General features: G+C 39.5%; 1 protein-coding gene and 1 long non-coding RNA gene across 2 annotated transcripts; both read left to right on the top strand.

Moving 5' to 3' along the window:
* Positions 1–1,433: 1,433 nt before the first annotated feature.
* On the top strand, positions 1,434–22,407 carry LOC117460089 ((E2-independent) E3 ubiquitin-conjugating enzyme FATS-like). The gene is made up of 6 exons (XM_034101323.2): positions 1,434–1,826; positions 13,324–13,475; positions 16,790–16,970; positions 18,957–19,020; positions 19,547–19,646; positions 21,763–22,407. Exons 1-6 carry the CDS (start codon positions 1,535–1,537, stop codon positions 21,790–21,792), a joined length of 819 nt encoding a protein of 272 aa, XP_033957214.2. The 5' UTR covers positions 1,434–1,534; the 3' UTR covers positions 21,793–22,407.
* On the top strand, positions 7,346–10,124 carry LOC139435210 (uncharacterized). Its single transcript, XR_011644491.1, has 3 exons — positions 7,346–7,695; positions 8,442–8,531; positions 9,039–10,124. It is a non-coding gene; the product is annotated as an uncharacterized lncRNA (long non-coding RNA).
* Positions 22,408–22,893: the final 486 nt, after the last annotated feature.

Here is a 22,893-nt window from a genome sequence, read left to right on the forward strand (position 1 = left end):
TTTGTGTCTGTGTATAGACGACAAATCTGTGAGACATTTTAAATGTCATGGATAATCTGTCCCTAAGTGCTGCCCCTAAAGTTACCCATCGTAGTGGAAACAGCAACTGATTATGACACACAGTTAGTAAGGGTCCGCATTACATCAGCGTCTTTTTTTCGGGTACCTCGCCTTTTTTTGCGGCCGCTTCAAGCTCCTCGGGTTGAAAATGTTTAAACTTTTCAGAAAAGCACTGGTGAAGTCACTGTAGAAATGTAAGGAAAACAAAAAAGCTTGTTTGAGCATAGCAGCATGGTGGACACTGACTGTTGCTGCCGGTGAGTGTGTGACTTTTATCTCCTTGTGTGGATTACGCTCCTCAATCTACGTGAAGTAGTATCTGAGGTGAAGTGAACTGTGAGAGTGAGAGCAAGAACAATCAATGTCAAACGCAAAGTAAAACAAACAAATAATGAAATCTAAGAGGGCAAAGCTAGTCTGTCATAAAAAACAGGGATACCTTGCCAAGATATTGCCATAGAAACAATAAAGCAGGCGCCAGCACCTTTCTGCATGAAAAGGAGCTATCTAGACACAGGCCCTAAGAGAGAAGATAATAAGTCCCTCCACATCACAGCGGCTAACATCTCTCTATTTGAATTCTTTCTTGGCTTCATTTGACTTACAGAATCGTTCAGTTTGCTGAGGAGCAAACTGTGCCCTTTAAGCACACATCTGACACTTTCTCTCTGTCTGTTCATAGGCCTCAAGTAAAGATGTCACTGCTTCACTGCACAGGAATGTCCTGTCGTGGGCTGTGTGGCGGGGGAAAGAGGAGAAAGAGAGTGTGTCTCTTAAAGCAATAACACACACTTCCACCTCTCAGACAGTGGCAGAAATTGGATCTTACAGTGGAGTTTCCAACCTGTTCAGGGCTGCAAGTGTCCCAGATGTGGCGGAAAGGAGTCCAAAGTCAGCATGTTCTTCCATCTCCATCGCAACCCAGAGGATTTTGCCATTACTTTGCAACTCACAGGACCCTGCGTATCGATCCACTCCAACACAGCCTGTTAAGGTTTCAACTCTACAAGAAACTTTCATTCCCACAAGCTCAATGAGAGTCTCAAATTCTCAACCGGACGTGTGCAGAAAGGGTCCTACCATTGTGATGCCAAATGAGTTCGGACAGGCCTTCTCACACGCTGATGGATTGGCAGTTAGAGATCAAGGAAAGAGGAAAGTACAACTTGTACGCAGAGTGAGCTACACAGAGAGTGACAGGAAACAGGATGAGATAGGTGGTTTATTAATGTCTGCACATTCTCACCGATCTTGTCTCCATCTCGATGTGCCGCTGAGGTCCATTAGCTCTGTTGTGTTTTTGGACAAGTCCCTTTCCATTTCCCTTATGGAACTAGAGGGAAGAAGATCAGGTCAACCCACTCAGTACAGGTCCAGCTTGTCTGTTCGCATCAGTGTCCAATCCTGCCGCAGATCCTCTGCAGATAACAAAGCGGCCAAAATAAATGAGGGTTACCGGAGACCTAGAACGCCCATGTTTGGTCGAAACAAGGGCAATGGCCGAGAGAGTGTTTTGGGTCACTGCAGAAGCCCTCTATCACAGCACAGGGTGCACAGGGTCGAGCCAATAGCACCCGCTCATGGTGTTAACAGCAAGGCTGATGATTCAGATACGCAGCAGCAGCACAGCACTACTCTGGGATTATTGTCATTCAAAGGGCCGGGCCCCTCAGACACAAAGCCTGGCAGGCAGAAGGGGATTGCAGATGAGGAAGCCTTCCCTATCCGGAGCAATTTCAAGCAGCACACTTCTAATATTGGCCCAGGTATGAATTTCATCCTTTTGCTTTAGAAGTAGTACCCTTGCAATTGATCTGTATTTTCCTTTCAGCGGCCCATATATCCTTGAGCTGTTTTAGATAAGATTACATTTCCGAACAGCAAGCTGGATGCAGTGCCAAGGTGTTTTTTTTACTCTGCTCCTGCGTTTGATTTATACCTCATGCATTGTTAATAGAAGTTCACCAACTCACTATACTTTTTCCTACTGTACATTCACATTGTTTAAGGTAAATCCCAGTCCAACCATAGATTTAAATAAAGCACCAACACTTGCAAAAGAAAAGAAAAGAAGAAAAAAGGAGGAAGAAAGAAGAAGAACTGTCTTTTTACTTTCCAGAACAGTGCGTGTTCCTAAATGATACTCCTCTGACTTCCAACACTACATATAGATTCTTAGTTATGAACTGCTGCTGTATATTTTACAGAGTGGGTTGAATAGACTGAATTTGCATGATTTAAAACAGTCTTCGTTCAGGTCTCCTCGGACTAGTAAAATAAGATCAAGGTTATATGAGAGCATTATTAAGAAACATTATTTGGTTTATGCAAGTGAGGATGCATAGATAACATGTTTTATGTCTAGTTTGCGTTTTTAAATGTTAGAAAGTTAAGTTATGGTTTAATGGAGAGTTAGTTTATGGACTAGGTGACTTCCTGGAGAGTCTGCTGGTTAACTTGATGTCACTGCATCTGGCCAGAAATAATCCAGCCTGTTTTCTCACTGTTTACATTCTTTATGCTAAACTAGGCTAACGGTTGCTGGCTGTAGCTTCATATTCAGCAGGCAGAAAATAGATTAATATCAATATTTTTATGAAAAAATAAAATAATAGTATTTTCCAGCATGTCAAACTATTTCTATAATAGTGGCGATGCAAGGGTAAACATAATCCGTTGATATCCATACTGCAGCACTGACTGCAAATAGGCGGACCTCATATACAGTGATTCAACCCAGTCTCATGGCATTTCGTGTTCACCAACACGATTTTTAATCTATTGATTCGTGTTCACCAACACAATTTCCCCCTTTTTTTCGTGTTGCACAGCACGATTTTAAAAGCAATGTATTTCTACTGGTAATGTGTTTCGTGCCTGCAGCACGTCTTTTTCTCCGGTCGGGTCGAGGAAGACCGGAAGCTGTGTGGTTCATAAAAACATGTTCTTACTCAATATCAAGCCACAATTATTGCTTTTATTTTAAATCGTATAATTTCGGACTTTTGTTGCCGTCTGTGAGGAAAATAAATGGGGCTCAGAGCCTCAGAATACTGAAATCTGTATTTTTTAAATCTTTTTTTCCTTCAATTTGTTATTCTTTTCAAAATAACACACTGTTATTTACTCACCAATAACACACAATTATCCTTGCTTTTATTTATTGGTTTAATTCCATAATCTCTGGCTTTTTTGGCGTCCGTCAGCAACTGAATTTCAAAATAAAAATAACCGGAAACAGACGTAGGCCTATAAGGGACATTTCGAGCATCATTGCGATTGTCAACATTTCTGAGTTTAGGATGGCCGAAGACACTACACTACCCATAATCCCCAGCTATCGTTTAGGACTACAGTCCCCGTGATTAATCTTCAAACTCTGGGATTGGATGTTGGAGTGGCAGTGCGCCAAGGTTACACCTGAGTAAAATTCAGGTAAGGTGATTGTCAAGTGCCAAAAATCAGGAGAGATATTTGATAGTTGGTGCTTGAGAAGACTAAACATTTATCTGCAATTGACATGAATGGAAACGAGTAATAAAGTATATTCATTACTCGTTATTCTCTACTAATAGTTAATTAAAGACTGTATATTATGGCTATTTTGCACATCCCTTTCAAGATTTCAAGATTTTCAAAGGTTTATTGACATATCATATACACAACTAGTGTAGTTATGCAATGACTGAAAAACTTGGGTCACAGGTTCCTCAACAGTGCATTACAAGACATCTATCAATATGTGTGTACCTCCACCATTAAACTGTCATATTCTGCACATTTCTTATTCTATCTATATACATAAGAGTATAATTCATATGTATAATATCAGTTAAAATAAGTGCTTCAACATAGTTAACATTGCAGGAAAGCAATATATTAGACGTTAAGTACTTTGTCAGGCTTAATATTTATCTGTAGATAGATACCCCCAACGTTTTTTTTCTTATTTAAAAGAAGACCTTAATCTGTTATTTAATGTTTAAATAAAGGTTAATTCGTTTTTCTGTTTTGCACCTCCTCCTATTAATATCTTTGTACATCCAGCACTAAACAGTTTTATTGTAGAGATCACTTATAGTATCTTCTTGATTTTTTATATTTTATATTTCTATCACAGACCTTCTACTTTCCCCCTATGAAAGTATGTGCTCTTAATATTTTTTTAATCAAATATAACACATAAAAACAATAATTGTGTGTTATTGGTGAGTAAATAACAGTGTGTTATTTTGAAAAGAATAACAAATTAGAAGGAAAAAAAGATTTAAAAAATACAGATTTCAGTATCCTGAGGCTCTGAGCCCCATTTATTTTCCTCAGACGGCAACAAAAGTCCGAAATTATACGATTTAAAATAAAAGCAATAATTGTGGCTTGATATTGAGTAAGAACATGTTTTTATGAACCACACAGCTTCCGGTCTTCAACGACCCGACCGGAGAAAAAGACGTGCTGCAGACACGAAACACATTAAAAGTAGAAATTAGGGCCGGGACTTTAACGCGTTAATTAAGATTAATTAATTACACAAAAATTAACGCGTTAAAAAAATTAACGCATTTTAATCGCACTTATTTTTGCACAGCGGAACGTTTCTCACTGGATGAGTTTCAGGCGTACCGATTATACTGGAGCACCAACTAACGTTCATGACTTCAGCATGGGACTTCAAACAACAACAAACCACGGTGAACAATAGTCAAACATGAACGAACAAGCTGATGAGACCGCTTTGGTCGGCCCCGTGGATGGGAAATTCTGTTTTAAAAAACGGACGGATGGAAGCGTCGACAAGAGCACGGTTGTGTGCAAATTATGCAAAAAGGAATTTGCATATCACCGCAGCACACCAAGCCTAAAGTATCACCTAAATGCAAAGCATGTAGCAGCTAGCATGTAGCAGTTAGCCCGACTCCGAGTGCAAGGAACCACACCCTGACCCACCCCACCATAGATATATATAAACACTAGATGGCTCACACGCGCTGCTGGCCAATGGAGACCGACGTTGCCACTTGGCCGCCATCTTGCTACAGGCAGTGCTCTCATTGATAACATTATGGTTTACTATTTAAATAACCATAGCTTGCTCAATTTTCAACCGATTTTCAAACGGTTTGGTTTTTTATAAACATCAAAGATGTAGTTATGATACTGCATACTTATAATCATGGACTTTCATATGAAAATAACATTAATCAGATAAAGCAATAGCTATACACACACACAAGGTATTTATATTAAATATTTGCCGGTGTATATATTTCCATTTATTTTATTATATTGTCAATATTTAAAATAAAATTAAAATACATTTATATTTTATATATAAAAATCGGTCTCATGTTACCACTCTGTAAACCAAGAGTTGTTAATTGAGCAATGCCTTAGCTTGAAGAACAGGGACACAACTAATGACAATAGCATATGTTGGTATATTATTTAGATAGTCACACCTTTATCAGAAGAACCAAACCAACATAAAATGTGCTCACAGACAGGCCAGTTCTGTCTAATTTATCACAATTATTTTTGACATGAGATCTTCATATCATCCTAGTTTTGTATTTAGTTTCTAGATTTGTAAACAAATCCAGAACCTTTGAAATATGTTATTGAAAAAAGACCAAGAATAATATAAACTGTACCATATGTCCTTCTGTAGTCCATTTGTGGTTTGTCTTGACTCACCCCGGCTGATATATCACAAAATCCACTGTTTAAATTGTTCCCTATATTGCCCCTATGCCCCTGTAAGGTGTCCTTGGGTGTTATGAAAGGCGGCCCCCCCAACATAAATGTATTATTATTATTAAGAAGAACAACTTGGTGTGGTGTGGAGGGGATGTAGGAAGCAGGAGCATGTGGGGAGAGATGGGGCTTCAAGGTTCAAGGTTATTTGTTTTAAATGTGTCTTGCACACAATAAAATAAAATACAGTATACCACAAAACCAATAAGACACACAGTGACACATGGCACACTAACAATCAATCATCGTCCAGCCTCAGCTTTGGTATTCTTTCACAACCATGTTATGGGTTTATTAGACTGAGCAAACATAAACATATGTGGTGATCCCACGGGTTCTTGTTTGCAGACAGCGGCGATTGGAGCATCCGTAGGCTGCACAAAAGTCTGGCATAGTCAGGTACTTCTGTAAACACAAAGCCAGCAAATTCCTGTATCATAATGCAAGATGTTTTTAACAAGCCAAACCACTTGGAAGGAATCATGTGTAACTTAAGTCATGTTGAAAAGAAAGAGCAGTTCTGCCTCTCCCACTGGTGTAAAGTTGCTGGGTGAACTTTGTAATACTAGGTCTCACTGACAGCCTCTTGTTATTAGCCAGCTAATAAATACAACCACATACACAAAGAAAAGCTGCAATTTCAACATGTCCAAGCATCCTGTATCATAGCCATGCTAATAATGTTTATAATAAACCAAACCGTTTGTAAATCAGTCAAGATTTCAGCGAGTTAAGAGTATTTTTGTGCAGATCACTCACCTTACAACAGCTACCATAACGCGAATCAGAGTAACTGTTGACTGTAGCAAGATGGCGGCCAGTCAGCTACGCTGGAAAATCTCCCATGAGCCATCTAGTGTTTATATATATCTATGCACCCCACACTCAACCAGATGACTGGTTTCAGGGCCAGGATAAGTAAGTCCACGTCTGAGAAAATAACCAGCTCCCTGGCTCACTGGATTGCACTCGACTGTAGACCACTTGGAGTCAAATCCATGTGAAAATGGCTTCTCACTGTTCTCAGGTCAAATATGTATATTTGATTAAAAATGCGATTAATTTCGATTAATTAATTACAAAGCCCCTAATTAATTAGATTAATTTTTTTAATCGAGTCCCGGCTCTAGTAGAAATACATTGCTTTTAAAATCGTGCTGTGCAACATGAAAAGAAGGGGGAAATCTATGGAAGCAAACAAGAGACAGAAGTATTTGAATTTGATCAGACACCGAATTTATAGCATTGAAAATAATTACTTTGAAAATCATGTATCTGAATTTTTTTGCTCCGAATTTACCTATGTGAAATAAAAATGTTGAAATTCAGATCCCAAAAATTCAAGTGAAAAAAATTCGACGTCAAATATTTCGGTGTTTAAAATTCGATGTAAAAAAATTCGGTGTATAAAATTCGACGTCAAAAATTGCGATGCAGCATCATCCGGGCTACTCAGACAGGATAAGCAATCGAGCCCGAATGCAATCAACCCGACTTCTGGGGTACAGTGCAGTGAAGCTCATTGCTGCAAACTGTAGGCGATGGATGCATATGGGAGCAATTCCCGTAGACCCTATGTTAAAATGTCCAACTTAACATCAGAAAATGAACATGTTTCTAGCCTGGATCCACAAAAACATATTCTGTATATAGTTAGATTCCCCATTCATGACAACAGGACTGCTGCTCCTAGCTCCTCTGTCTCACTGCAAGCTCCGTTAGCTCCATTGGCTCCGTGATGCTACAGCGGCTCAGCTCATGAGGAGAACACTACTTGAACTCGGCCGTGTTTGTTGTGTTGGCTCCTGGTGGACTATTCGTCATGCAAATATAGGATTTATCTGCGGTTAAAATAGACCGACCGTGAATGCAGTTTCTTCGGTAAGTCAACCCTGCATAAAGTACTTATGTTATGTTACTGGTGTTTGTATTAAGCTAACGTTAATGAATGTTTAGAGTTGGGTTAGCATTTGAGCAATCGTAGCTCCATCTGTGCTAACGATGCTATGCGTAGCATCCAAGAGTGTATAACATTAAGTGGGATGGTACTGTATACCAAAAGGCTTCTGTGCGAGGTTGCTAAAATAAGGTCATCCTTGGACGTTAGATAGTTAGGTTACTGTATGCATTGTTAAGGTTCGTTTAAATTCGCTATGCTCTACTATAGCATACAATAGACTAACGTCAACGTATTGTTGAATCAACCTCACAATGAAATGTGTGTATCTTTAAAATATGAGCGTCACCTTTCAAGATGGTCCAGAAATAACGCTCCCTTAGATATTGTAATATGGTTTGTTGAACTGGAGTTAAGCTTATCCATTGCATTTGTTCAATAGGTTTGTGTCTTACCCTTACGTGTGTGATGCATATGAATATGGCATATGAAAACAAATTAATTTGACTGACTCATGAAAAACTCATCCAAAGTAACAGTAAAATAAAAAGGACCTACACAATAATACTCAATCAAACTGATACAGATACAGTATAAGGACTGTGATATCCAGCAATTTCTTAAGTATAACAATAAGATTATGACCTGTTTTTAAAAGAAGATACAAAGTAGTTTGCATGTAAAGAAGTCTGTAACCCACACATGTAACTTTACATCTGTTTGTTCAAAGTGTCCTTAAGGTGATCCAGACAGGCTGGACCAGAGGAGGAGAGACAGATCTGGACTCCTAGCAGCAGAGAACTTCAGCACGGATTCCAAGGTACACCTTTTTCATACTTTACAAAGAATGCATAAAGTAATGACTCTGATACACATGCCATTAAACATGACTGAATACTAGATCATCTACACATCAGTGATGTTGAGTGTACTTTCTTAGCAAAAGGTTACATTTACATTTTACCAAGCAACATCACTTTTTTGTTCAACTTTCACATTTCAATGTATTTAAGGCAAAATGATTGAACATAGTGAGAGCTGCGACCCTTTGTCTTGCAGTGAGACAACCGGACAGAGCAAGCTTCTACAGTTGCACTAAGCTTTGATAACAGTTAAATATTATTTTAATAATACATTTATTTCAATGTTGATGACTTTAGAACGGTTTATTCATAATCTGATTATTTTTGTAGTACACTGTTGGATTTAAAAAACACATTCAAATAAAAAAAATCATTATATTTATAGCCCCTGAACAAACAAACACACCTCTTTCTTAAATAACACACTTGCTCTGCAATAATATGTTTTTTGATATTTCTGTTAGGAAAGGACACGCCTGAGAGACGGGACTGCTTCACCATGTTCTCTTTCTCTGAGGGTCCAGAAGAACATCCAAGAGGGAAAGGAATAGCTGATGTGATGAGATTTAAGAGCAGTACAGGACATTCACTAAGAGACACTTAGGCCCTTTCTCATTTCACTAATTGCCCTCCTCGAGACTTAGTCCCGCCCACAGGAGATGTGAGCGGAGGAGCCAAGGAGCCAAGGAGGGGAACCGAGGAGAGAGGAGGAGAACCGAGGAGAGAGGAGGGGAAGCAGCAGGCGGTTAGAGAAATGAGAACTCCTCTCCTCTGAGCGGTCATTTTAAAGAGACGTCCATTAATGATGACAGGAGGCACAGCAGCCTCTGTCTGATGGACAGATGTGTTCATGACCACTTATATATTTACTTTGATTAATTCACAGTGCGGTGTCATGAGACAATAACAGGCTACAGATGCGGACATATACACACACATAGCCTATGTATATATTTATATAAATATATACAATTTCAGAATCAAACGGAGCACTCTCATAATAACGTAACACTATCAGAGACTGGATATATCCAAATAAATGGTGCCAATCTTCAGTCAGATGTGAATGTGTAACTTAACATTTTCAGTAAGAATAACGGACAAAAGGAGTGCAAATGCAAATACAATTTATTGAAATGTGAGCTAAAAGTTATCAAGCATGAACAATCACAATTTTTTTTAAATAAAAATGAAATAATATACATAAGTTACACTAAATGTTAATCTGTTAATTGATTAAGTAAACACATTTTGTCAAATAAAGTGACAGGCTAGGTCTGTGCAGGTGGTAACAGCTATGCCCAGCATGGGCTAAGTTCTGTAGGTGCAGCTGGTGCAGGTCCTCCTCCCTCAGGCCGGGGGCCTGTACTACGAAGCTGGTTCAACCTAACCTGGATATGTTTGAGTTAGCCGGTTAGCCTAATCCAAAACATACGCGCTCTCGCTAAACGGTCCTACGACGCGGGTTATCAAGTGGATCGCTCAAGCCAGCCGTGTCCTATCTAGTTAGGTGCGTGTTCACATGAAAGGGGTGGTATCTAGAACTATAATATTAGACATAATATGAAGAAGTTAAACTTTAAACATCCATGACTTAAACACTTGATCAGGATCAAAGCCTCAGAGCTGCACCTGCAAGGTGAATACAGCTGGTAACAGAAAAAGTGTTTGAATGCGTACATTAACAGGTTCATGATATCACTGCCCGTCTAACACACCATCTGACTTTCATTACATCTGACTCGAGTGTTTCCTCAACTTAATGTGTTGCTTAAAATAATGCTTCTGCATCCAGTATGTGACTCTGTGAGTGTTGCACGGCCAGATACGGCTCAGCTGACTCAGATAAGGAAATATATGATACATTATGAAGTGATATGCCGCGGACTGTACTTAATGTACTCTGATCCGGTTACTGATGTTGGGGCAGATATTTAAGTAAGCTTTCTTAACGCTAATGTTATAATATTCAGATTGCTCTGAAGATGGAGGTGATATTCTATTCATGTTCACGTTCACGTTCACACAGTCGGTGATTTTTGCCGGCTGTCTTTCCTGCATCGGCAGCTTTTCTTTATTTCCTTTCTCCTGTAATATGACTTGATCGCTTTAAACTCTGCACACTGAGCTCTGATTGGTCAGCAGGCGGTGCTTTCACTGAGTTGAGCTCTTAGCCTGCAACCTAACCTGGTCCCGACCAGCATAAGTTACCATGGAGATCTAGCCGCTAAAAACAGAACCAGCTTCGTAGGACCGGAAACCCAGAGTTTTCCCTGAATTTAGCCGGCTAAGCGAAAATCCTGCTTCGTAGTATACTCCCCAGGTCCTCCTCGCAGGGAAAGACCCTCAGCCCTCTCTGGCCAAACCAACAGACAGGACGTTCATAAAGCTGAGGTCTCCCCCAAAGTCTCTAATCATCCATCCTGTGAATATGAGAGGGGAACAAATAGTGTAATAGATGCTTTGGACAATAAGAAATATAAAGTTAACTGTTGAGTTGCTCATTTTTTTAGATTGACACGGTTTAATAATACAAACAAAAGGAGAGGCACCGTAAAATAAAGACTGGTCTTTCAATAAATTGTGTTGATTTTGTCTTTTGAATTGTTTGTCTAAAGTCATGTACAGAACTGTTACTTATAGTTTGAATGATAGTCTGGTTATAATGTTTGGAGGAGGCATCACAGGTAAGAGCACCATTTGTTGTGTTCCATCCACAACAAATCAAATGTGTGTGTATTTATTTATCTACTATTTCTTGAATCATTACTGTCTGTCCAAAACAAGAGGTTTTGTTTTAGTAACATTTTTTTTAAAACATTCTCTTTTCCACTACACTATCTTGAATACTTTAGTTTTTACATCACTACATTTATCTAACAGCTTTAACATTGTAAAGGTGTCACTTCGGACTCTGGTTAATTATGACGGCATGTCCTATTATTTTGAGAGTTTGAACAAACCAGACCTTCATCCATTAATGTAGAAAATAGTCAGCACATTAAAACATTATGAAAGTAATCATTAGTTAGCTCATTGTTCAAAATGAGCTCCAACTACAACAGTTAAGTCAACTCGTGCATCGGTAATAACAATAAAACAAATTATATAATAGTATAACTTGTCGACTTTAAATACTTTAACAACACTTTCCTAATTATACTAGCATACTTTTACTAAAGTAACATTAACATGTTTAAATGCAGGGCTTTTGCAAGAGAGTATTTCGTATAGTGTAGCATGGTCTACTTGACTTATCTAACCGAAGTGATCGTTACGTTACTTTGCAAACCGTCATCCACACAAAAGGACACAGTAACGTTGTGATTCACTTCAATTAATGATAACTACGGAGCTTGCTAACAGCAAGGCACAAGGCTACTTCACTCATTTAGCTAGCTAATCAGCCCTCACTGCTTGTAAAATAAAGAGCACATCCTGACTACTTACCCGAGCGGCGAGCCCTGCTGTTCTCCGCCATTTTTCTCCCGGGTTGTTGTGATCACATGACTGACAAAGCCGTGCTCTGATAGGCCAGAAGTCGGTTTGATTGCATTAGGGCTCGATTGGTTTTCCTGTCTGAGTAGCCCGGATGATGCTGCATCGCAATTTTGGACATCGAATTTTAACACCGAATTTTTTGACGTCGAATTTTTTTCACTCGAATTTTTGGGATCTGAGTTTGAACATTCTAATTTTTTTCACTTGCATTTTTACATTTTTATTTCACATAGGTAAATTCGGAGCAAAAACATTCAGATACATGATTTTCAAAGTAATTATTTTCAATGCTATAAATTCGGTGTCTAATACAATTCAAATACTTCTGTCTCTTGTTTGCTTCCATAGCAATCGTGTTGGTGAACATGAATCAATAGATTAAAAATCGTGTTGGTGAACACGAAATGCCATGAGACTGGGTTGAGTGATTAGACCTTTAAAGTAATGGCAGTGGATGTTGCAGCCAAAATGACAATAAAATAGGATGTCACAACCTGAAGAAATTTTACCTGCCTGCCTCCCATCTTACCATGGCAGTCTCAAAAGAACAACCGCCACATGACACATTTTAAATTATTAAAGCACTCTCTCCACTCATTACAACATTTATTTCCTGAATCATCCCACATACTTGTGTCTTTCTTCTTACATATTTTTGCTCTTTTCACTGGGCATTTATTCTGATTACAGCAAGACACATCCTGTAGCAGAAGCTTGACTGAGGATTTTAGACTTCTGCATTGTTTTTCTACATTCAATTCAGTATAGATATGAATTCGACACAAGTTAGAGGAATGAGGTTGGAGGCGTAGGATGGATGCATGGTCATCTTTTGCATTATTCATTGTCCATACTCGTGTTCCCTCTAGTGTTTCTCATCCCAGAGTTGTGGGGCTTGTGTGTGTGTGAGAGAGTTTGTGAAGTTTACTTTAAGGTCTGTTTATGTTCCTGCTTTCTCCAGATCATAAAAGCTACTGTAAGATAGAACTTGGGAACAAATCGTGCAATAACTCAGTCTGAGGCGAAGCATACAGTCATCCGGATACATCTACTGTATGTGTTTTATATCACACAGCAACAAACCACTTCACAAACTGCAAAACACAAATCTATTTCAAATGATTCCTCACTATGAAAGTTACCCTATAAAAGCAATCATGCTGTTTGTCTTCGAACCCACTTTATTTTTTGGAAGGATTTGGGTTGCTAAAGTTTACAGACATGTAACTTCTTTCTGTGTTTCTATAGTGGAATCCAGAATTTGCAGCAAGCAAGCTGGAAATGACAAGACAGAAGAACAACAAGAAGTTGACGGGTCCCCAGAGCCTCGAAGAGTGTCCTTGAAGAAACGACCGCAGGCTGATTATCTGAAAGGCACACCCAAGACTCTCAGCCTCAAAGTAGGACCCACATTTTAAATGATGACTTATTTTAAGGAAATAAACTCAATATTGGAACAAGCTAAAGAAACTCCAAAGTAAACAGTGAGCCTTATGATTTCTTATTGACCTAAAAAACTTGTCACAAAGTCCAATTACGGAACATTTTCTAAAAATAATTGGCACATCTATTTGCCTATATCAACAGAATGATTTGAGGAGATGGATGAAATGTTCTGGATCGAATTGTGATCAACTTTGTCACAGGTTAAAACGTCATTGTGCAGGGCAGGTTTTAATCTCTCTGTCTTTAGAGAAGGACTCAACAACAACAAAAACAGCTTTTTATGCTCAACATTCTACTTTCATGCAAAAAACCTGCTTCATCCATTACCCACAATGCAACTTGACCGAGTGCAGATTTGCAGGAGATACCGGGTTGTTGTGCTAGTTCCAGCTAAAAAGCTAAACATTTCATTTTCAGCCCCAACCAGCAATTGTATATTGATTGTTGTCAACCCCTGTCCATTTTAACTAGTTTTAAATTGTATATGCATTTGGAAATAATACATTACCATAGATAATAAGAAGTTTAGATCATTATTACCTCCAAAGATGTTGTTACTTTTTTTGTTTGTTTGTCAGCATTGGCCCGATTTTTGTTAAAATGGTGGAAGTATGTAGAATGGGTAAAGGTCAGACCAAATACATGTTGGAACAGATCCAAAATCCCCAGGCTGACACACAACTTATTAAACATTTACTGTATGGAAACGGCCTTGACAGAGATATGCACTCTTCAATGCCATTCTAGTTTATTTTGAGAACATATGAGAGACTGTCAGCTGTAACTTAATGAAAGTCAACAGTGGCAAATTGATTTCCAAATGTCCACGCGTTCTATTGCTTTTTATCCATCAAAGTTAGGAGTGTCGAGGCTCGTGAGGATGGAAATACACTGAACAAAAATATAAATGCAACACTTTTATTTTTGCTCCCATTTTTCACGAGATGAACTCAAAGATCTAAAACATTTTCTATAAACACAAAATAACCATTTCTCTCAAATATTGTTCACAAATCTGAAAAAATCTGTGATAGTGAGCACTTCTCCTTTGCCGAGATAATCCATCCCACCTCACAGGTGTGGCATATCAAGATGCTGATTAGACAGCATGATTATTGCACAGGTGTGTCTTAGGCTGGCCACAATAAAAGGCCACTCTGAAACGTGCAGTTTTGCTTTATTGGGGGGGTCTGGGGGGGTCCGAAAACCAGTCAGTATCTGGTGTGACCACCATTTGCCTCACGCAGTGCAACACATCTCCTTCGCATAGAGTTGATCAGGTTGTTGATTGTGGCCTGTGGAATGTTGGTCCACTCCTCTTCAATGGCTGTGCGAAGTTGCTGGATATTGGCAGGAACTGGAACACGCTGTCGCATACGCCGATCCAGAGCATCCTAAACATGCTCAATGGGTGACATGTCCGGTGAGTATGCTGGCCATGCAAGAACTGGGATGTTTTCAGCCTCCAGGAATTGTGTACAGATCCTTGCAACATGGGGCCGTGCATTATCATGCTGCAACATGAGGTGATGGTCGTGGATGAATGGCACAACAATGGGCCTCAGGATCTCGTCACGGTATCTCTGTGCATTCACAATGCCATCAATAAAATGCACCTGTGTTCGTCGTCCATAACATACGCCTGCCCATACCATAACCCCACCACCACCATGGGCTACTCGATTCACAACATTGACATCAGAGAACCGCTCACCCACACGGCGCCACACACGCTGTCTGCCGTCTGCCCTGAACAGTGAAAACCGGGATTCATCCGTGAAGAAAACACCTCTCCAACGTGCCAGACGCCATCGAATGTGAGCATTTGCCCACTCAAGTCGGTTACGACGACGAACCGGAGTCAGTTCGAGACCCCGATGAAGACGACGAGCATGCAGATGAGCTTCCCTGAGACGGTTTCTGACAGTTTGTGCAGAAATTCTTTGGTTATGCAAACCGATTGTTGCAGCAGCTGTCCGAGTGGCTGGTCTCAGACGATCTTGGAGGTGAACATGCTGGATGTGGAGGTCCTGGGCTGGTGTGGTTACACGTGGTCTGCGGTTGTGAGGCCGGTTGGATGTACTGCCAAATTCTCTGAAACGCCTTTGGAGACGGCTTATGGTAGAGAAATGAACATTCAATTCACGGGCAACAGCTCTGGTGGACATTCCTGCTGTCAGCATGCCAATTGCTCGCTCCCTCAAAACTTGCGACATCTGTGGCATTGTGCTGTGTGATAAAACTGAACATTTCAGAGTGGCCTTTTATTGTGGCCAGCCTAAGGCACACCTACCTGTGCAATAATCATGCTGTCTAATCAGCATCTTGATATGCCACACCTGTGAGGTGGGATGGATTATCTCGGCAAAGGAGAAGTGCTCACTATCACAGATTTGTGAACAATATTTGAGAGAAATGGTTATTTTGTGTATGAAAATGTTTTAGATCTTTGAGTTCATCTCATGAAAAATGGGAGCAAAAACAAAAGTGTTGCATTTATATTTTTGTTCAGTGTACTACATGAAATGGTCTCACAAAGTACACAACCAAGAATGATAACCTACAGTAAAGGTAATTTATGGAGTCAAGAAAATACCATGCAATTATGTTTAGTATTCTACACATTGCAATCACACAAGGTTTATGATCAGGAAAAGTTAATCTGCCATATGGAACCTTGAAACCCTCAGGAATGGTGCTTCAGACTATTTCAATTCAGGTTTACCACACAGACAATCCTAATGTGTTTACTCTTGGATTAAACATTATCCGAACGGAAGCGGCATCTCTTGAGGGGTTGAATTTTAAACTTGGAGGGATTTTTTACTTTAGTTGGTTTTTGACACAGCCACTGCCAAGTAGAAGGGGAATGAAAAAACAATATTTGATCATTACAAGATTTTTAATTTTTTCTTCCACCTCTTTCCTATTTTAATTTAATTGTAATGATTACACAGTTGATGTAACAAGTTATATTCCAGCGTTGAGTGATCCACTGAGGTCTGTAAAGGATTCATATTCCCCCTGTGAGTAAAGCCCTCTTACCTTTATCCCCAGTAAAGCTGAGCATAATTGTATAACGCTGCCTCTACCTCTTAGCTTTTACAAGGCTGTGAAGAGGATTCTGCAAGGTTAAGGAATAGATTAGGGAAATGTTCAGATTCAATAAAGATTTGTCTTTCTCTTTCCACAGGATTAAAGTCTATGAGTTGTTCTGTGTTCTTCACAATAACAAGCAGCTTACTGTAGGTTTCCCTCCCTGTGTTAGGAGGCTTTGGAGCTCTTCAGGCCAGACTTCATCAGCCGATCTCAAGGTCGGGTGAGGAGGTTGGAGCAGAGGGTTTCAAATAGGAGATTGCTGCAGGACTCCAATCCAGACGTGGTGCAGGGCTTCAGGGAGGAACGAGACAAACAGAAGAGAAACTGCACCACACCGGATCCACTTAGTGGTAAGTGCAGCTGAATAACTCTGCCTGGAGCCTGGAAAAACAAAAGTACAATTTCATATCTCTACAAACAATCAGGATAGATCATATGATAGAAGATCATGTGAGTTGTGGAGGAGTAAGTGTGGCATTCAACCTATAGGGATGTCACCCAGCAATTCACAGTCTAGCTCTCTCCCAAGAGTCAGTCCAGAGCTAGTCCTCCTCTTCGACACCGATCTGTTACGATGTTTCATTGGTCGCTACCTCGCTTCTGTAGGGCTTTTACACATTCATCGAATCCTTGAAATGTGGCAAGGAAAGCTACTTTATATGTGTTTTTATATGACTTTCTTTGCTGAATAGATTACACTGGGAAATAAGTAAATAAGTAGCTGGTGGTCATGTCGAATCATGCTGGCTTTTTAAGGGAACCATGGAGTTTCTCTCAAAAAAATCACAATACAATCAACAACCTCAGCTGGCCTCGAAAAATAGCTGCTTTTTTACAGTATATTGTTCTCCTTCTAGACTAGAGTCATGACAATTATCCAACTTTGCTCTCTGCTGGCTATTATCTAGTATTGCACATCAGTTATGTAGCATTTGATTTCTCTAAGGCTCTGTATGCAGGGAATACACAAGTTGAGACTTGAGGTGTCTAAAATGTGAGGTTTTGTTTTCTCTTTGTTCCAACTTTTATATCATACCAGGAATGGAAAAAGGTGAAAATACAACAACAAAGTGTTTTTCATATAGGAAACAGCATACACATACGTTTACAAATAATAACAAAAGTGAACTCAAACTGACAATAGGGACCCACATTGAGGAAGAATTGCAGCCTCATAATGCTAGGGGCATGGAAATCATCTTTCCCAGCAGCATGTGGAGTCTAAATCGGCGTTTGTCAAAATAGTTTATGTGCAGGGTATTATATATTAAGAGTATACACACAAGAGTATTTTTCTTCTTCTCAGCCTGAAGCTGTCAGACTTATAAACTCTAACAAGGCTTTGTTCAGTTGAAATGAATGCACAGCACATCCAACATTTCCAACATTAGTCTTAACTTAAATGTTTGATTCTCTGTCTTTGAGAAAATATGTGATTTTAAAAGCCTGATATGGAATTGATTATCTACATAGTCTCTCTGAATTGTATTAAATGCTTTTTTGGTTATGAACCCTTTTTGTACACATTCATCAAGGCAGATTGTTTTTCACAGCAATCTTCTTTGCAGCAAATCCAACCCGACTCCTGACCGCTTAATGCTTGAGTAAAATATTAATAAAGTAGGGGGGCATAACACATTTTAGATAACTGAAAGTTTTGGAAGGTCATGGAGGAGTCATGGAAAGAAGAGCCTTGAAACGCTCACGCTGATGTCTGACTGAAGTCTGAAGTCTAATTATGAACAAGAGGTTCTGTTGACCTAAGCAGCAAAACTCACTGCAGCTCAATCTGTGAGAGACAGAAAACTCACATTTAATACCACTGGCTATTGATGGTTGTGAAATGGATACGTCTTCATGTGTTTGTGTGTGTGTGTGGAGGGGGGTGCTACTGCTAATGCTCAAAGGTGTCTGAATAAGAGGGATCAGACAGTCCTCAGTGCTCATTAACATATTCAAGCTTCATTTACATATTCATTCTTATTTGTTGTTCCTGTGTGTGTGTGTGTGTGTGTGTGTGTGTGTGTGTGTGTGTGTGTGTGTGTGTGTGTGTGTGTGTGTGTGTGTGTGTGTGTGTGTGTGTGTGTGTGTGTGTGTGTGTGTGTGTGTGTGTGTGTGTGTGTGTGTGTGTGTGTGTGTGTGTGTGTGTGTGTGCGTGTGTGCGTGTGTGCGTGTGTGTGTGTGTGTGTGTGTGTGTGTGTGTGTGTGTGTGTGTGTGTGTGTGTGTGTGCGTGCGTGCGTGCGTGCGTGCATGTCTTTGTATCTGTGTGTGTGCGTGTCTTTGTGTGTGTGCGTGTCTTTGTGTGTGTGTGCTTGTGTGTGTGTGCTTGTCCTAGATAACCTTTTCAAGCCTAGAGAGAGGTCTATATCAGGCAGAGAGATGCAGCTGAGGTCCAGACGGTGAGTTCTCCAGACTAAACCCACGTCAGACGATGTCACTCCGTCTCTCTTTGTTTTCTTTATTTAGCACAATCCTTCCAAAGCTCGTTTGTCATATCTGCCATGCGCAAACACAGCGCACACTAACACACTCTCACTCTGTATATGGAAACAATAGTTGTTTGATGCCCAAATGTCTTGACAGGAGATATGAACTACCCTCTGTATACCTTATCTCTTTCACCCTTTTTTCTGGCCTTATCTGGAAAGGCACACCTGATCAGATGATGGTTGCCCATTGTAAAACATTTTTTAAAGAGACACTATCTGACTTGGAGGATCTCCTAACAAATTGGCTGGAGTTGTGGGAGTGAAAAAGGAGTCTGTGTGAGACCTGTTTATCAGTGGATCCAGGTTTGTGCCGGCTGTGGTCTCACTAGATAATACTTTGTCTGTAGCCAATCTGTTGGCATAGCTCAACCACCCTCAGACTTCTGATGGCATATTACCCTGTCCTGTATGAATTTACCTTTTTGTGTGTCTGTAGGATTTACAAAAAGCTACCAGAGGTGACAAAGAAAAAAGAGGAGGAGAAGAAGAGGACCATATCACAAACCAACAGATTGCGAGCGGACATCTTTAAAAAGGTAGAGTTGGGGTTTAAATGTGTTACAAAATCAACCCAAAACATAAAATGTGTCTGATTCTACAATTCTCATTCAGAGAAATAGAAAACATAAACAGTACTGCAACAAAATTACCTTAAAATCCCCAAAACTGACACTGTAACACTTGCTTGAAATGTGTTTCTGAAGATATGGAGCAGAGTCTCATTTTCAAGTTGAATGATTTTTTTTTAAGAAATAGTGTTGATGAGGAGATTTTCTATGGAGCTGTAAAATGTTTTCACTGTATTTAAGTCACACTCAGTAACCCAGAATATGCACTACATAGACATCTTATTAATGTGGGTAGGGATAAGAAATGTTCAAAGTAGAAGTCTGCACAGTATATTTTAATGCAACAATATCTTAACGTACCTAGTGTGTCATATGTTTCTGATTTGATATGTATACAAAACACATCAATCCAACATATACAGAAGAGCATACGGGACAGACAAGACATGAAAAATGAAACAGTAAAATATTAAAATACAAAATAACATAATTTCAAACTAGATTAAAACTACATTTTTCAACATTATCACACCTAAATATAACAAAAATCAGTATTAGGCTTTATGTTGGTTTGAACAAAGGTTTCATAGTTATTTAGTTTTTGAGTTGTAATAATGAATGTATGAATACATGATACATGAGTATGAATGAAGACTGGATAAAATGACTCATAGTTTGAAAATCATCCAACAGAGGGCACTGTTTGACTGCAAAAGTCAGATCCATGGTTATTGGTCAAACTACAAATTAAACATTACAAAATGCACATTTAATATTTATGTCCATTACTTTTCCTTATATATATATATATATATATATATATATATATATAACATGCAGTTATTTCTGACTTTTCAGGACTAGTGATTTCTTCAAAATCAGATTAGAAAAAACTAGAGAACCTCCTAATAATTCATGCCAAATTGAAACCCTTCCTTCATCACAACTAAACCCATTTCAGTCATTATGCTACGCTCTGGTCTTGGCTTTCACTGTACAGTAAAAACACATAACTTAATTAAATGTAACAGATTTTAGACCCTGCTGACGTAATGCCTAGGACTTGCTTAACTGTAAGAGGCAGAATCCACGTCCTCACAATGAGGGGCATGTGGCAAATGAGTGATATATATTTAGGACATGAAGCATCAGACAAATCAATTCTTCAGCTTCACATGTGGGTGAGCCATCACTCATCTCCCATAATACCCTTATCCCAAACAATACATTTGCTGTCAGGTGAGATGGTAAAAGTGTGAAGAGATGTCTCCAATCGTTTACAGATAATTACACTATCATGGCAGCTTCAGGCTTGAGAGAGAAAGTGGGTGTGTGTGTTTTTTACCAATATGTTTTTCAGGGTAATCTCAAAATGATTGTCTTCTCTCTCGTTTTTCCAACCCTTACATAAACTGGGAACCGTTTTGCCTCGGGACCTCCAACAACACTCATTTTAAACACTGTACGACAGTAAATCAACTCTGTGGTTTACTGACACAACCAGCAATTATAGGGCACAGTGTGACGTCAAATGGCTCTGAGAGAACATTTTGTATTTCTCAAGGAAATGGAGCCGACTGCAACCATGCCAGCGTGACCTTGCCACCTCTCAAATGAAGCTATTAGCCGGGCACACCCACAGTGAGATTGGGGGGGGAAAGAAGTGTGTTCCACCACGATAAACGCCAAGTCGTGACTCGTGTGTGTGCTTCACAGGCGTCATTCTTGTCAGAAAGTCTGCAGCAGGGAGACAGGTTGAGCCCAGAGTAGAGTCACACAGGGGTCTGTTAGTGAGAGAGGTATAGGGTGGGTGGTTTTAAACGCTGGCTGAAATGAGATTCCTACTGTTGGGTTGTGCTGTGAGAGGAGGGCGAATGAATAGCAGTGTATTTGGACAGATAGTAAACTAGAATGATTCCATCCTTCCTGAGGGTAAGGCTTAGGGAGAGGAAAGCCTATTTAGCAGCGGGAGTCTTTCCTGTTTGATGCAGAGCTGCCCTTAAGAGACTGGGGGAAGGCAGGTCTGAAAGCAGATACATTTTTGGAAAGTTATTGATTACATTGTTTTTCTATTTTTTTGCAGAGACTTCTGGACCAGATACTGCAAAGATAAATTAGAGAGACCAGGAGGTGAAACTGTGTTAATTCACTGACCATTCTGGCTCTGATGTAAATTAAATAGGAATGTATTTAATTCAGTCAATCTTCTATGCAAATCATTTCCATGCCTTGGCATATATTCATTTTATTAAGGCTTGATTTATATTAAATATCATGTTCAATCTTTACTTATTCTATCCTGACTGCTTAACAGTTAGAATGAATACAAAATCAGAAACACAAATTGGATTTTGCAGAACAAGACGATGAAGTTATGACGGTGACAAAAACACACATTTTGAGTAATTTTTCATTATTTTCCAACTGTGTAATCTTATTTGATATGTTCCAGAGAAGACACAATTCAATCTATGCCACAATGGCAAAGACAAATAAGCATTTTGTTACCCATATTAAACTGTATGGTAATCAGTATATACAAATTGTATATGATGTTCAATATAAATAACAATTGTTGTTGTGTGCAGACATTGACAAAACCTAAACTTCTGACACCAACACACACAAATGAGAATTAGGTTTACAGTTTTATATGTTGAAAAAATGCAATTATACCTTTCTTTACTGTTTAAATGAATGCCCAATGATTAAAAGCAATAGAGGCAAATCTTGGCTCATTTCCTTTCTACTGTTTGTATTCCTTATCTACGATATCATGTTGCTCTAATGTATCTCAAGAATGAAATAAAAGCATTCCAAGGACATTCTGTGTAGGCATAGTGTTATTTTCCAGGAAATTAAGATTCTGCTTGGAGCCCAGCACCTTGACTATCATTGGTACGGTGCTCTGGGTGTGTAAAGTTGGAGAGGGGTCAACCATGTTGCGTCATTGGCTTCACGTCTGCCTCGAGGCCTGTGGATCCTCCCATCCGGAACACTGGAATTCCAAGCTAATCGAACTCAGGAGACTCGCAACGCTGGTGAAAGGGAGCTTTTGTCATAGAGCTCCAAACCAGAGATGACATTGTAATAAGAGAGGCGACTACTGAACACAGCCTGTGACTGCAGTCCACATATAGCCCGTAAAGGTGACTGACATCTCTGTGGAACTGAGCCTGCTGGGCTGAGGAGGGAACAGGGGAAGGACATGTGC

This window comes from Pseudochaenichthys georgianus, chromosome 15, assembly GCF_902827115.2.
Source record: "Pseudochaenichthys georgianus chromosome 15, fPseGeo1.2, whole genome shotgun sequence".
Lineage (NCBI taxonomy): Eukaryota > Metazoa > Chordata > Actinopteri > Perciformes > Channichthyidae > Pseudochaenichthys > Pseudochaenichthys georgianus.

Bases quoted from the DNA above. Each gene is read 5' to 3' on its own strand.
- LOC117460089 (XM_034101323.2), top strand. From the start codon at position 1,535: ATGTTTGGTCGAAACAAGGGCAATGGCCGAGAGAGTGTTTTGGGTCAC. The intron at 1,827-13,323 runs GTATGAATTTCA...GTGTTTCTATAG, and splicing joins CACTTCTAATATTGGCCCAG to TGGAATCCAGAATTTGCAGC. The intron at 16,971-18,956 runs GTAAGTGCAGCT...TGCTTGTCCTAG, and splicing joins CACACCGGATCCACTTAGTG to ATAACCTTTTCAAGCCTAGA.